Raw genomic sequence first — 14,378 nt, forward strand, 5'->3', positions numbered from 1 at the left:
ACAGCCTGTTCCTCAGAAAACCGGGTGGCACGGTGGCACAGTGGTTAGCACTGCTGCCTCACAGCGCCAGGGACCCGGGTTCGATTCACGGCTTGGGTCACTGTCTGTGTGGAGTTTGCACATTCTCCCCGTGTCTGCGTGGGTTTCCTCCGGGTGCTCTGGTTTCCTCCCACACTCCAAAGATGCGCGGGTTAGGTGGATTGGCCATGCTAAATTGCTCCTTAGTGTCGGGGGGACTAGCTAGAGTAAATGCATAGGTTGTGGGGATAGGGCTTGGGTGGGATTGTGGTCGGTGCAGAAGGTTTTTCCCAGGGTGGAAGAGTCAATTACTAGGGGGCACAGGTTTAAGGTGCGAGGGGCAAGGTTTAAAGGAGATGTACGAGGCAAGTTTTTACACAGAGGGTGGTGGGTGCCTGGAACTCGTTGCCGGGGGAAGTAGTGGAAGCGGATACGGTAGTGACTTTTAAGGGGCGTCTTGACAAGTACATGAATAGGATGGGAATGGAGGGATATGGTCCCCAGAAGGGGAGTGGGTTTTAGTTCAGTCAGGCAGCATGGTCGGTGCAGGCTTGGAGGGCCGAAGGGCCCGTTCCTGTGCTGCAATTTTCTTTGGTCTTTGTTCTTTGTTCAGACTCGATGGGTCGAGTGGCCTCCTTCTGCACTGTAGCATTCTGAGATTCCCGCGCTAGGGACTTGGGGATATCACTTCCAGCAAATACATGAATGCAGCAGAGCTGAGTAAGCCAATCAGAGTGAATACAAACATATAACAATGATTAATGCCGATCTATCTTCTTCCTCCATCCCATAGATCCCTCAGATTCATTGGGAACTGTCAACCAGCCGTGTCCTGACCATGGAGTTCATGGAAGGGGGCCAGGTAAACGACAGAGAGTACATGGAGAAAAATGGCATTGATGTGAATGAGGTAAGAACGAGTTGGCTCATGTGGTTTGAAGGGAGGGGACTGGATCGGCATGTTATTATTTCCCAGGATTAGTGGTGGGGATTATTACCTTATAATTGCTGCACACAGTTCCAGATGATTGTGGGGCTTAATGTGTATTTAACAGCGGGCGTTCTGCATTATTCCTTCTGCTTTCCTTATGAGAGAAATGATCGTTTATCCATTTGTCAAACATTGAAGGGGGAGGATCAGGAATTTACTCGCGTTTGTTTTGTCTTTAATTTACCTCCCTTCTTTCCAGTCTGTTTTAAGGCAGAATGAGGTGTGTTTTTAGACCTGAGCTCACGGCCACATTCAGTTATATAGGCAACAGGTGGGACCTATGGAGCTCGATGTGGGAGCATCTCCCACCTCCAGTGTGCTTCTGGTCCCCTTGTAGTCCTGCACCGGGATCGGTCATCCATTAAAACCTACCCCAGAGTTTGGCACTGGATAAAAGCAAATTACTGTGGATGCTGGAATCTGAAACCAAAAAGGAAAATGCTGGAAAATCTCAGCAGGTCTGGCAGCATCTGTAAGGAGAGAAAAAAGCTGACGTTTTGAGTAAAGTAAAAAGTAAAGTTTATTTATTAGTCACAAGTAGGCTTACATCCACTTGAAGGTAGTGTGAAAATCCCCTAGTCGTTACACTCCGGTGCCTGTTCGGGTACATGCAGGGAGAATTTAGCATGGCCAATCCACCACGTCTTTGGATTGTGGGAGGAAACCGGAGCACCCACAGGAAACCCACGCAGACATGGGGAGAATGTGCAAACTCCACACAGACAGTGACCCAAGCCGGGAATCGAACCTGGGTCCCTGGCGCTGTGAGGCAGCATTGCTAACCACTGTGCCACCGTGCCGCCCTGTCCAGATGACCCTTTGACAAAGGGTCATCTGGACTCGAAACGTCAGCTCTTTTCTCTCCTTACAGATGCTGCCAAACCTCCCAGAGCTAGGTGTGTCGATTTCTTTGCATTTTCATAGTGCCTTTCATGCAGTACAAGGAGGTGCTTCACCAGAAGCAGAATCAGATGTAATTCTTCACACAAAGATATTTATGCGAATGACTATGGACATGATCAGGTGGGTGTTAAGAAGCATTTCCAGGAGGGAAGAAACAGATAGCAAGTGGAGCGTAATAGGGTGGACCAGAAGCCATTAGTCCTTTTTGCCACATGTAGTTTATGTTTCAAATGCAAAGTGCTTTGGAATGTTTTACTATATAGAGTAAAGTTGTTGCTGTTCAGTCTCATTTGCAGCACCATGTTGTATATAAGCATTGCCACTCAGATGTGCGGATTACACAAGTAAGGTTCCCAGCCCTGGTTGAATGTATCACTGGAGTTTTTATCACATGACCCTCTGTCTCCAACTGCCCTCTTCACAGTATGTTCATTATATTGTTAGGATACGCAGGGGGAGGGTGTTGTTTCATTCAGTACCTGGAGCACATATAAAGAGAGACTGCACGGGGACTGTGCGGTGAATCATCACCCCCCGGGAATGATATTTTAGTTTGGTTACTTAAGTTTCCTTTGACATTTTGTTTTAGTTACCGTGCCCCACCGGGGAATATCATCCTCTCTCATCTTTGTTTCATTTTGTGACATTTATTTACTCAAAATGTGTACAAAGTGAGACTGCTGGAACACAGGGGTAAGAGATAGGAAACAGCCATATATAATGCTGCATTTTGCAAACAAACCTACTATCAAGAAAAGTACTGGATTAGTCTAGCTTCATATTTGGTTTGGGATTGTATTAAAATGCTCAGACTCCACACTCCTGCCATTGGTCAGTCATGCTCTTATTGAATGGTAGAGTAGGCTCGAGGGGCCGAATGGCCTACTTCTGCTCCTATTTTCTATGTACGTATGTCACTGCTATAGAAAAATAGATACTATCGAGTTTAGGAAAACCTTGGCCAAGAAATATCCTCGATGTAAAATCTATCTTCTTCTTTTCTGAAGCATCCCTCAGGGTACAAGTCTTCTTCTTGCGATGGTTGGTCTCTTCGAGTTATCACTGGCAAACAAAGGCTCACATGTCTTTTTATCCACAATCTTCCACTCGCTTCCGGAAGATTATCATCTAGCCAACTGTGTAACCAAAAACCGATCACATGGCTCGAAGATCCAATGTAATTACTTGCGAATGACGGCATTATTCTTAGTTCATTTGACATGCACCAGACATAACAGCCATATAAATCGAAGCAACACTGTCTGGGTTAATGTAAGCAACTTCCCTTATCTGGGAAGCTTAGGTCACAGCTCCGAGACCAGAGAAACTTTACGACCTGCACCCGGTTTTAATTATAAGTTGACCAAAAATCCCAGCATGCTTCACTCTCAGACAGAAATGCCATTTTAAAGCCGCGATAGCCATTATTGTTGTTAAATTATTGTTGCAGCTGTTCTTTCTTCATCCAGGTCACTGAACATGTCCATTCTTGTGGTTGCTCCATGACACCTCATGGGATGAATTTTGACTGTCAGTCAGACAGCCTTTTTGCCCAGTTGCAATATTTTTTATAAGTAATAAGTAGAATCTTTAAAAGAAAATTTAACACACAATTTTGCATTAGTGCCCCTGTAATGAAACTTCTCATGGAATTTCTTATAGCAGAGCTCTGGAGATTAGTTTTTAACTCCGGGATACTCCAGTCCAGCTCTGCAGGGTTAGTAACCGTAGGCAAGGCTCAGGTTGGTGAAGCAACAAGTGTTAGGAATCATATTTTCTCCCCACTCGCAAAAACAGGGGGAGAGTTGGGGCCGGAGACTGGAAAGGCAATGGTGCTTTTTAACATTTTAAACATGGGGCGGCACAGTGGTTAACACTGCTGCCTCACAGTGCCAGGAACCCGGGTTCGATTCCTGGCTTGGGTCACTGCCTGTGTGGAGTTTGCACGTTCTCCCCATCTCTGCGTGGGATTCCTCCGGGTGCTCCAGTTTCCTCCCACAGTCTGAAAGACGTGCTGGTTCGGTGCATTGACCCGAGCAGGTGCTGGAGTGTGGCGACGAGGGGAATTTCACAGTAACTTCATTGCAGTGTTAATGTAAGCCTTACTTGTGACGAACAAACTTTGCTGTACTTTTACTTTGTGGTGTGAAAACTATCTAATTTCTCCTTCCAGATACTGGACAAGAGTTCAAAATCCAAAACTTACTTGTCTACTTTTGAGGTTCCGATGTATTAGAAAAACTTCCTTGTGAATTTCTGAAATAACAACAGAAAATCCTGGGAATATTCAGCAGGCCTGTCAGTATTGGTGAAGAGGGAGAAACAGAGTTTTATTGGGCGAGATACTCTGGCCTCCCCACGGCATTTTTCTCGGTGGTAGAAGGTGGTGTGCCGTTTGCTGGCAGCGGGATTCTCTGTTCACGCCTCTGTCGATGTGAATTCCCATTTAAGCCCCAAACCCCCCCCCCCCCGCTGGGAAATCCGCGGAATGGGCAGGGGGCAGTGTGCCGCCGGTGGGATCAAAGAATCCCGTCAGCATGAAAGGCAGGAGAATTCCGGCCAACGTTTCAAGTCCGTGTGACTCTTCAGTGTCAAAGAGAGATAGAAATGTGGTGGGTGCTAGGCTGTTGAAGAGCGGGTGGCGCGGTGGCACAGTGGTTAGCGCTGCTGCCTCATAGGGCCAGCGACCCGGGTTCAATTCCCGGCTTGAGTCACTGTCTGCACGTGCTACCCGTGTCTGCATGGATTTCCTCCCACAGTGTGAAAGTCATGCAGGTTAGGTGCATTGGTTGTGCTAAATTCTCCCTCAGTGTACCCAAATAGGCGCCAGAGTGTGGCGACTAAGGGATTTTCACAGTAACTTCATTGCAGTGTCAATGGAAGCCTACTTGTGACTAATAAATAAACTTTAACTTTATTTTGTGTGGAAGCAGGTGGAGCTTCGTGAATGTTCTGTGAATTGCTGATGTTGTTCAGATTCCTCACTCAGGTTGCAAACTAGTAACTAGTCCCTGACAGGTAACGTTGAATCCTCTGGGGATTGAATGTACCAGTGAGTGAGGGATAGTTGTGATGTTACTGGGTCAGTAATGCACAGGCCTAGATTAGAAATCCAGGCAACATGGGTGTAACTCCCAGCATTGCAGTTTAAAATTTAAAATGATGTGGAGATATCGGTGTTGGACTGGGGTGGGCATGGTAAGAAGTCTCACAACACCAGATTAAAGTCCAACAGGTTTATTTGGAATCACAAGCTTTCAGAGCGCTGCTCCTTCATCAGGTGAGCCTGAGGAAGGAGCAGCGCTCCGAAAGCTTGCGGTTCCAAATAAACCTGTTGGACTTTAACCTGGTGTTGTGAGACTACTTACTAAAATTTTCAAATTAATACAGAAAACACTGGAAATATTCAACAGCTCAAGTAGCATGTCAGGAGAGAAAAGCATAATCAATATCCTTTCATCAGAACATGAAGGTTTTGAATTCTGTTTTAAATGTAGGAATGAAAATAAGGCTGGTGCCAGTGAAAGTGACGGTGAAGCTCCCTTTAACATTAACAGTGTCAGATACTCCACCATCAACATTCAAAGTCTCGCCATTGGCCAGAAACCTAACTGATCCAGCCACAAAGGTAATGTGGCTCCACGAGCAGGTCAATGATTGGATGTTCTGAGGCATGCCTTAAAGCCTTTCCACCAATGACAAGACACAAGTCAGGAGTGTGATAGGATGTCACCACTTGCCTGGATGAGTGCAGCTCCAACAACATTCAAGAAACTCAACACCATTCAGAGCAAAGCAGTTTGTTGGCACCCATTCACTATCTTAAACATACGCTCCCTGCACCACCAGTTCCAGTGTGTACCATACAATCCCTACAGTGCAGAAGGAGGCTATTCAGCCCATTCAGCTTTGACAAAGGATCATCTGGACTCGAAACATCAGCTCTTTTCTCTCCTTACAGATGTTGCCAGACCTGCTGAGATTTTCCAGCATTTTCACTTTTGTATTCGGCCCATCGAGTCTGCACCAACTCTCCGATGGAGTCTCCCACCCAGGCCCTATCCCTGAACCCCCACATATTTACCCCGCTAATCCCCTACACATCTTTGGACAGTAAGGGGAAATTTAGCATGGCCAATCCACCTAACCTGCACATCTTTGGACACTAAGGGGAAATTTAGCATGGCCAATCCACCTAGCTTGCACATCCTTGGACTGTGGGAGGAAACTGGAGCATCCGGAGGAAACCCATGCCGACACGGGGTGAATGTGCACACATCGAAGATACACAACAAATCTCCAGGGCTTCTTAGGCAGCACCTTCCATAGCTGTGACCTCTACCACTGAGGGCAGCAGCCAAGTCAATGCACTGTCATCCTGCAAGTTCTCCGCCAAGTCCTACTCATCCCAACTTGGAACAATGTTGTCATCCCTTCGTTAATGCTGAGTCAAAAACTTAGCAATCCTTACCTAGCAGCGCTGTTGGTGTGTCTGCAGCAGATGATCTGCAGCGGTTCAATAAGATGGCTCATCACCACCTCCTCTTGGGCAATTAGTGAAGAACAATAACGTTTGGCCTACCCATCGATGCCCATATCCAGTGAATGAATAAATGAGTTAAAGGGCAGTCAGGTTGTTGTAGTTGTAAAAATCCAACTGCTTCACTCACATCTTTTTAACGAAGGAAACCTGCTGTCCATACCTGTTCTGGTCTGTACATGTCTCCAAATACACAATCGCAAGTATCCTCCAACATCCTCTGAAGTGGCCTAGTTAAATCACGCAATGAACCATTTCTCATGGAATGTAGGGATGGCAGATAGCAACATTTTCCTCTTAGGGAGCAATCTAGAACAAGAGGCCACAGCTATAGGTTGAGAGGCGATAGATTTAAAACTGAGATGAGGAGGAACTATTTCTCGCAGAGGGTGGTGAATTTGTGGAACTTGCTGCCCCATAGCCGGTGGAGTCTGAATCGTTGAATGGTTTCAAGAAGGAGATAGACATATTTCTAAGTAAAAAAAAGGGATAAGGGGATGTGGGGAACAGGTGAGAAGGTGGATTTGACACCAGGGAGAGATCAGCCATGATCTGATTGAATGGCGGAGCAGGCTGGAAGGGCTGAATTTGCTGACTACTGCTCCTAATTCCTATGCTCCTAACATTGTTTTTACTAACCGGCTACCGACCAGGGGTTGAGTCTAGGGCCGGCTCTCCCACTGCCACGTTGTGCCGAGTATAAAACATGTCAGCATGGTGGCCCAGTGGTTAGCACTGCTGCCTCACAGCACCAGGGACCCGGGTTCGATTCCCGGCCTCGGTCACTGTCTGTGTGGAGTTTGCACGTTCTCCCCGTGTCTGCGTGGGTTTCCTCCTACAGTCCAAGGATGGCCATGCGAAATTGACCTCGGTGTCGGGGGAGTGGCAGGGTAAGTGTGTGGGGTTGCGGGATTTGGGCCTGGGTGGGATTGTGGTCGGCGCAGACTCGATGGGCCAAATGGCCTCCCTCTGCACTGTAGGACTCTACGATTCTATGTCATTGCTTTACCCAATTCCTATTTCAATTACCCAGCTGAAGGATAAGACTCACGTTGAGGTTCAATGAACGAGTGATTCATCCAGACAACCAGCACGAAGCCCAAAATGATTTTTATTATTTAGATGTACTGCACTAAAATAATAAATTCTCTTCGATCCTTTTAGCGAAGGAGACACTTCCTTACTTGTAAGTACATCTAATAAGATTTCACATGCAGTAACTGCGCATCAATGTAAATTCAACTTGACATCCCAACTGGCATGCAAGACAGTGGCTGTTTGCTTAATGTAAAGTGTGTATAATCTAGCAGCAGATTATGATCTGTTGCTGCTGCTTCCCAGTTCTATTTTACAAATGCAGTTTTATTTTGGGAGGGGAGTGTTGGAGTCGGGTGGATTTAATGCATTCGTTATAATTTGCAACCTTCATAGATTTAATCCAAGATGGTATCCAGTAAACCTACAGATTGATCCCCAGATTTTTGACTGCTTGTGGAATTTATTTTGTGTATGAATGTGACTTTGATTTCTAAAAAAAAGGTCTTTTTGTTGTTTTCTACAAATCAGCCTTCAGTTTTACACCAATAAACATTGAGGTTATGGGCACATCAACAATAGATGATTGGGGTGGCACGTTAGCACAGGGGGCGGCATGGTGGCACAGTGTTTAGAATTGCTGCCTCACAGCGCCAGGGACCCGCGTTCGATTCCTGACTTGGACCACTGTCGGTGTGGAGTCTGCACGTTCTCCCCCGTGTCTGCATGGGTTTCCTCCGGATGCTCCGGTTTCCTCCCACAGTCCGAAAGACGTGCGGGTTAGGGTGCATTGGCCATGCTAAATTCTCCCTCAGTGTACCCGAACAGGCGCCGGAGTGTGGCGACTAGGGGGTTTTCCCAGTAACTTCACTGCAGTGTGAATGTACGCCTACTTGTGACTGATAAATAAACTTTACTTAACTGACTTAGATACAAGGTAAATGCAAAATACTGCGGATGCTGGAATCTGAAACAAAAGCAGAAAAATGCTGGAAAATCTCAGCAGGTCTGACAGCATCTGTGCAGAAAGAATAGAGCCAAAGGTTTGAGTCTGGATGACCCTTTGTCAGAGCTGAGGGGAAAGAGGGTCAACAGATATTTATACAATGAGGGGAGGGAAAGGGGGTGGAATTAGACAAAGGGAGTGTAAAGGGGCTTGCAGAAGACTGAGAAGGTGTTGAAAGTGTCAATTGGGTGATCAGAATGCGTGAATGGCACAACAAAGGTACAGCTTGGTAAAGGACTGCCTGAAGAAGTGGTGGTTCGGGGGGTGGGGGGGGGGGGGGGGTGGTTGCGGGGGGTTGTTGGTGGAGGGAGGGTGGAAAGAAGGAGAGTGATAAAATGGAGAATGAGATGAAATGAAATAAAGTAAATGGAAATGGGGTGAAGGTGGAGGGGAGAGTTCGTGCTCTGAAGTGGTTGAACTCAATGGGCCCGATTTTAACATTGCATCGCGCCTGTTTTCGGGCACGAAATCGTGGTAAAGAGGCCATTAACGCGATCCGCACCCGCGTCCGTGCAGATTGCCACTTTACCAAAACCTGGGAATGGCAGCGATCCACTTCGCGCCCAAAATGGGCGCAATGGCGATTTAAATGCATCTGCATGCATTTAAATTGAATTAATGAACTGCCCGTCCAACTTTATCAGCATTTCCCCCTTTACCGCCATGTTTGCCGATCCGGAATCGCGCCGTAATGGACCTGCTGAATAAAAGTCTGAATCGGGCGCTCCAGCTTCTGAAGCGTTCGGAGCTTCCAACAGCTCCCTGACTCAGATCAGTGGTGGGGGGGGGGGGGAGGAGGGAGGCGGGCCAGATCATTCTCTGGTTGGGGGGGGAGGGAGGAGAAGGCGGGTCAGATGTATCTCTGGTGGGGGGGGGGGGGGGGGGAGATGGGAGGGGGAGGGTGGGGAGGGAGGAGGGGGCGGGTCAGATGTTCCACTGTGGGGGGGGGGGAGGTTTGGTGAGTGAGGCCAGACCGTTCTCTGGGGGGGGATGAGTGAGATCAGATCGTTGTCTGGTGGGGGAGGAGGGGCAGATGGATCTCTGGTGGTGGGGGCAGATGGATCTTTGGTGGGAGGGGGCAGACGGATCTCTGGTAGGGGTGTGGGGGGCTGGGGGGTCTGCTGCCACTCTGCAGGTGATCGGTGGGGGGGGGGAGGGGGGGCAGGGGTGGCGATTGATCTGGGTAGTGGGGGGGTGGATAAGGGGGACAGTGATGTGTGTGGGTAGCGGGGGAGGTGGATAAGGGGGACAGTGATGTGTGTGTGCACCCTCGCTCCCGTTTTTCACTCCCGGGCCACTTTCTTCGCTTTCTGTGGCCCGGGCGCGCTTTTTCAAATTTTTTTCCTAACTGCGCATGTGCAGTTCAGAGCTCCGATCGCTTCGGCCGCACTATGCCCCGCCCACAATGCGAATGGGACTGGAGATGACTGAGAGCGTATGGGGGCGCCTGAAAGCGGATTTCTCAGTCGGATCTGCATTATGCCCAGATTCAGCACTTAGAATGAAAATGGTAAAATCAGACCCAATGTTCAGTTCAGAAGGCTGTAAAGTGCCCAATCGGAAGATGAGATGCTGTTCCTCCAGTTTGCTTTGGGGTTCACTGGAACATTGCAACAGGCCAAGGATGGACATGTGGGCAGGAGAGCAGGGTTGTGTGTTGAAGTGACAAGCGACAGGGAGATCTGGGTCCTGCGTAGATACAACAATAGATGCAACCCCTTCAACTTTTTAAGAATAAATATGTTTATGCCTTTGCTAAATTGATGCACAGAAAAGGTCTAGTTAAAAGAAAAACAATGACTTGTATTCAGGTAGCCCCTTTCACAATCTCAGAAGACCCCAAACTCCTTGACAGGCAATTATCTTTTTTTAAAATGTAGTCACTGTTGCAATGCAGGAAACGCAGCAGCCAATATGTAAACGCAAACAGCAACAAAGTCCAGATCAATTGATTTTTTAAAGTTTATTTATTATTGTCACAATTAGGCTTACATTAACACTGCAATGAAGTTACTGTGAAAATCTTCCAGTTGCCACACAGGTCTTTTGTGTTGGTCTTCACAGTGGAAGACACAAATAACATGCCACAAATGAATGACAAGAAAGTTATGACAGGTGAAGACCTAGAAACTATCATTATCACGAAAGGGGTCGTGTTGGCAGGCAAATGGGGCTAAAGGTAGACAAGTCTCCTGGATCTGGTGGAATGCATCCCAGGGTACTAAAAGAGACGGCAGGGGAAATAGCAAATGCACTAGTGGTAATTTTCCAAAATTCGCTGGACTCTGGGGTGGTTCCTGCAGGTTGGAAAACAGCAAATGTGACGCCACTGTTTAAAAAAGGAGGTAGACAAAAGGCAGGTAACCATAGGCTGGTTAGCTTAACTTCTGCAGTAGGGAAAATGCTTGAATCTATCATCAAGGAAGAAATAGCGAGACATCTGGATATAAATTGAACCCATTGGGTTCATGAAGGGCAGGTCATCTTTGACTAATTTGGTGGAATCCTTTGAGAACATTATGTGCGCAGTGAACTATGGGGAACCTGTGGATGTGGTGTATCTGGATTTCCAGAAGGCATTTGACAAGGTGGCACACCAAAGGCTTCTGCATAAGATAAAGGTGCACAGTGTTACGAGTAATGTATTAGCATGACAGAGGATTGGTTGACTAACAGAAAGCAAAGAGTGGGGATAAATGGATGTTTTTCTGGTTGGCGATCAGTGACTAATGGTGTGCCTCAGGGATCAGTGTTGGGACCGCAATTGTTTACAATTTACATAGATGATTTGGAGTTGGGGACCAAGTGTAGTGTGTCAAAATTCACAGATGAGGTGAGTGGCAGAGCAAAGTGTGCAGAGGACACTGAAAGTCTGCAAAGGGATATAGATAATGTAAGTGAGTGGGCGAGGGTCTGGCAGATGCAGTACAATGTTGGTAAATGTGAGGTCATCCATTTTGGTAGGAATGACAGCAAAATTGACTATTATTTAAATGGTAAAAAATTGCAGCATGCTGCTGTGCAGAGGGACCTGGGTGTCCTTGTGCATGAATCACAAAAAGTTGGTTTGCAGGTGCAGCAGGCATTAAGAAGGCAAATGGAATTTTGTCCTTCATTGCTGGAGGGACAGAGTTTAAAAAGCAGCGAGGTTATGTTGCAGCTGTATAAGGTGCTGGTGAGGCCACACCTTGAGTACTGTGCACAGTTTTGGTCTCCTTACTTGAGAAAGGATATACTGGCACTGGAGGGGGTGCAGAGGAGATTCACTAGGTTGAGAGGGTTGGTTTATGAGGAGAGACTGAGTAGACTGGAGCTATACTCATTGGAATTCAGAAGAATGAAGGGAGATTTTATAGAAACATATAAGATTATGAAGGGAATAGATAAGATAGAAGCAGGGAAGTTGTTTTCACTGGCGGGTGAAACTAAAACTGGGGGGCATAGCCTCAAAATAAGGGGGAGCAGATTTAGGACTGAGTTGAGGAGGAACTTCTTCACGCAAAGGGTTGTGAATCTGTGGAATTCCCTGCCCAGTGAAGCAGTTGAGGCTACCTCATTGAAATTTTTTAAGGCAGAGATAGACAAATTTTTAAACAGTAAAGGAATTAAGAGTTATGGTGAGTGGGAGGGTAAGTGGAGCTCAGTTCACGAAAAGATCAGCCATGACCTTATTGAATGGCGGAGCAGGCTCGAGGGGCCAGATGGCCTATTCCTGCTCCTATTTCTTAAGTTCTTATTATGTTCACACTCTGGCACCTGTTCGGGTACACTGAAGGAGAATTTAGCATGGCCAATCCACCTAACCAGCACATCTTTCAGACTGTGGGAGGAAACCGGAGCACCCGGAGGAAACCCACGCAGACACAGCAAAACGTGCAGACTCCGCACAGACAGTGACCCAAGCCGGGAGTCAAACCTGGGTCCCTGGAGCTGTGAGACTAACCACTGTGCCACCGTGCCGTCCAATTCTATTGACCTTAGTTGAAGGATGAATATTCGCAGAGCAGGAGGTGGTTCATAATGTTAGAATGCAACCAGTGACAACTTTGTATTGGATGTAATGTGACCAATGGTAACAAGCTGTAAGGGTCAGCTGGCCCGTAAACCATGGAACCAATTACCGAATGATGTAATAGTCAGCTGACCAGATGACTCACTATAAATAAGAACCTGTTTGTAATTGTGGGGAGCTTGGAGTGGCCCAGGGCGAGATCCCAAGTTTGGAGCAATGATGTTTCTTTATTAAACCCTTTCTTTGATTTATAAGTTGGAGTAAGTTTTGTTCTATTTTTATTGTCTGCATTTGAAGAGTTACTTCTGAGGAAACACATAATACATTTCTAGTACTGTCAACAGTGCGGCACTGCCTCAGTACTGCACTGAAGTGCAAAGCAAACGTTTGTGTACAAGACTCTTCAGTGGGGCTAGAACCCATAGTCTGGTGACTCAGAGATGAGAGTGCTACTTACTGAGCCATGGCTGATACTTTAGCTGTCAGTCGACTAATATCAGTGACATTTCTTTACAACAAAGACTCTGTTTTTTAAAAAAAATTGTTTTCTATGGCATGTTAAAATTTTAGAAGGAAAAAACCTCAAAGCATGGCTCTGCATCTTATTGTGAGGTTATGTAAGGTGATGTACCCATCAGGCAGAGTCTGTTGACATTGTTTAATACAGATTTTTAAGGATTATCATTAAACCTTTACGAACATATATTAATCTGCAGAGATTAGTCTCACTGTTTGACTGTCCTGACATTTAATCGTTGTGTGGCTGGCTTTCAAAGGACCTGCTGCCTCCTGTAACAGCACGAGCTTCACTCGCTTGCGTGCGTTTCGGTAATACGAACCCCTAAAACATTGACTAATGATTTTGCTCCTGTAAAGTTCTCGGCTAGTGAAAGTGTCAGGACGATAAACAGCAATGCAGCAGGAGGCAGCTTTGAATAAAATCCTAGCTTGCTTTGGATTTACAGCAGCTTTTAATTCCCTCGGGCAGGGGAAAGCACAGAGACAGTTAACTGAAAGATTGGAAATGCATGTGGGGGTGGGAGGGGAGGTGGGGGTGCGGGGGGGGGGGGGGGGGGGGGGGGGGTAGTTGACAGCATCCGAGAGAGGGAAAGACAGGTTACCGTTTCATGTGGGTGCCCATCAGCAGGTCCCCGCTGCCAGTTGCTGCCATTTTATTTTCCACTCCAGCATTTTTCATTATAAGCTAACCAAAATATAGAATTGACCACGGAAGGCTGGACGTGTTGTAACTCCATGGGGCTTTCAGCAAGCTCTCCAGGGGCGGGTGGGAAGAGAGGATCTCGGAACACAACCCGTTGCAAATATCACCTGGAAATAAGGCGACCCGCGGCCATTTTGAATTCATTCTGAACGGTGACAATGTCACTGTTAGAAAACGACAACGCAGAATCGCCGAGCAGAAACTGACAGCCAAGTTCCGCACGCATGAAGTCGGCCTCAACCGGGATCTTGGGTTCATGTCATACTACATGTAACCCCCACCATTTGGCCTGGGCTTGCAAAATTCTACTAACTCTCCTGGCTTGAGACAATTCACACCTCTTTAACCCGTGATTATCCCTCTCTCCACTCGCACTGTCTGTACCTTTAAAGACTCGCATTCCAACCATTATCTTGCAATTGTGTCTCTGTCTATATATGCCGTGTTTGTGAACGCAACTCTCCATGATGAAGGAGCAGTTCTCCGAAAGTTCGTGATTCCAAATAAACCTGTTGGGCTTTAAGCTGGTGTTGTGAGATTTCTTACTGTGCCCACCCCAGTCCAACCCTGGCATCTCGACATCAGTGTTAGAAAAGCCAGGCTGATTAAAATTCAGGAGGAAACTAGCAGTGCTCAGACTAAGGGTTAGAC

The 14,378-nt window shown here is 46.9% G+C and overlaps 1 protein-coding gene across 2 annotated transcripts in view; it reads left to right on the forward strand.

Annotated features, from left to right (window-relative positions):
* Positions 1-14,378, forward strand: part of adck1 (aarF domain containing kinase 1) — a 490,953-nt gene that overhangs the window by 302,334 nt on the left and 174,241 nt on the right. For both annotated transcript variants that reach the window (XM_078234382.1, XM_078234384.1), the window contains exon 8: positions 812-928. In XM_078234382.1, coding sequence (XP_078090508.1) covers positions 812-928 — 117 coding nt within the window. The remainder of the gene's footprint in view (positions 1-811; positions 929-14,378) is intronic.

The sequence above is a fragment of the Mustelus asterias genome, chromosome 18 (assembly GCF_964213995.1).
Source record: "Mustelus asterias chromosome 18, sMusAst1.hap1.1, whole genome shotgun sequence".
In the NCBI taxonomy this organism is placed as follows: Eukaryota; Metazoa; Chordata; class Chondrichthyes; order Carcharhiniformes; family Triakidae; genus Mustelus; species Mustelus asterias.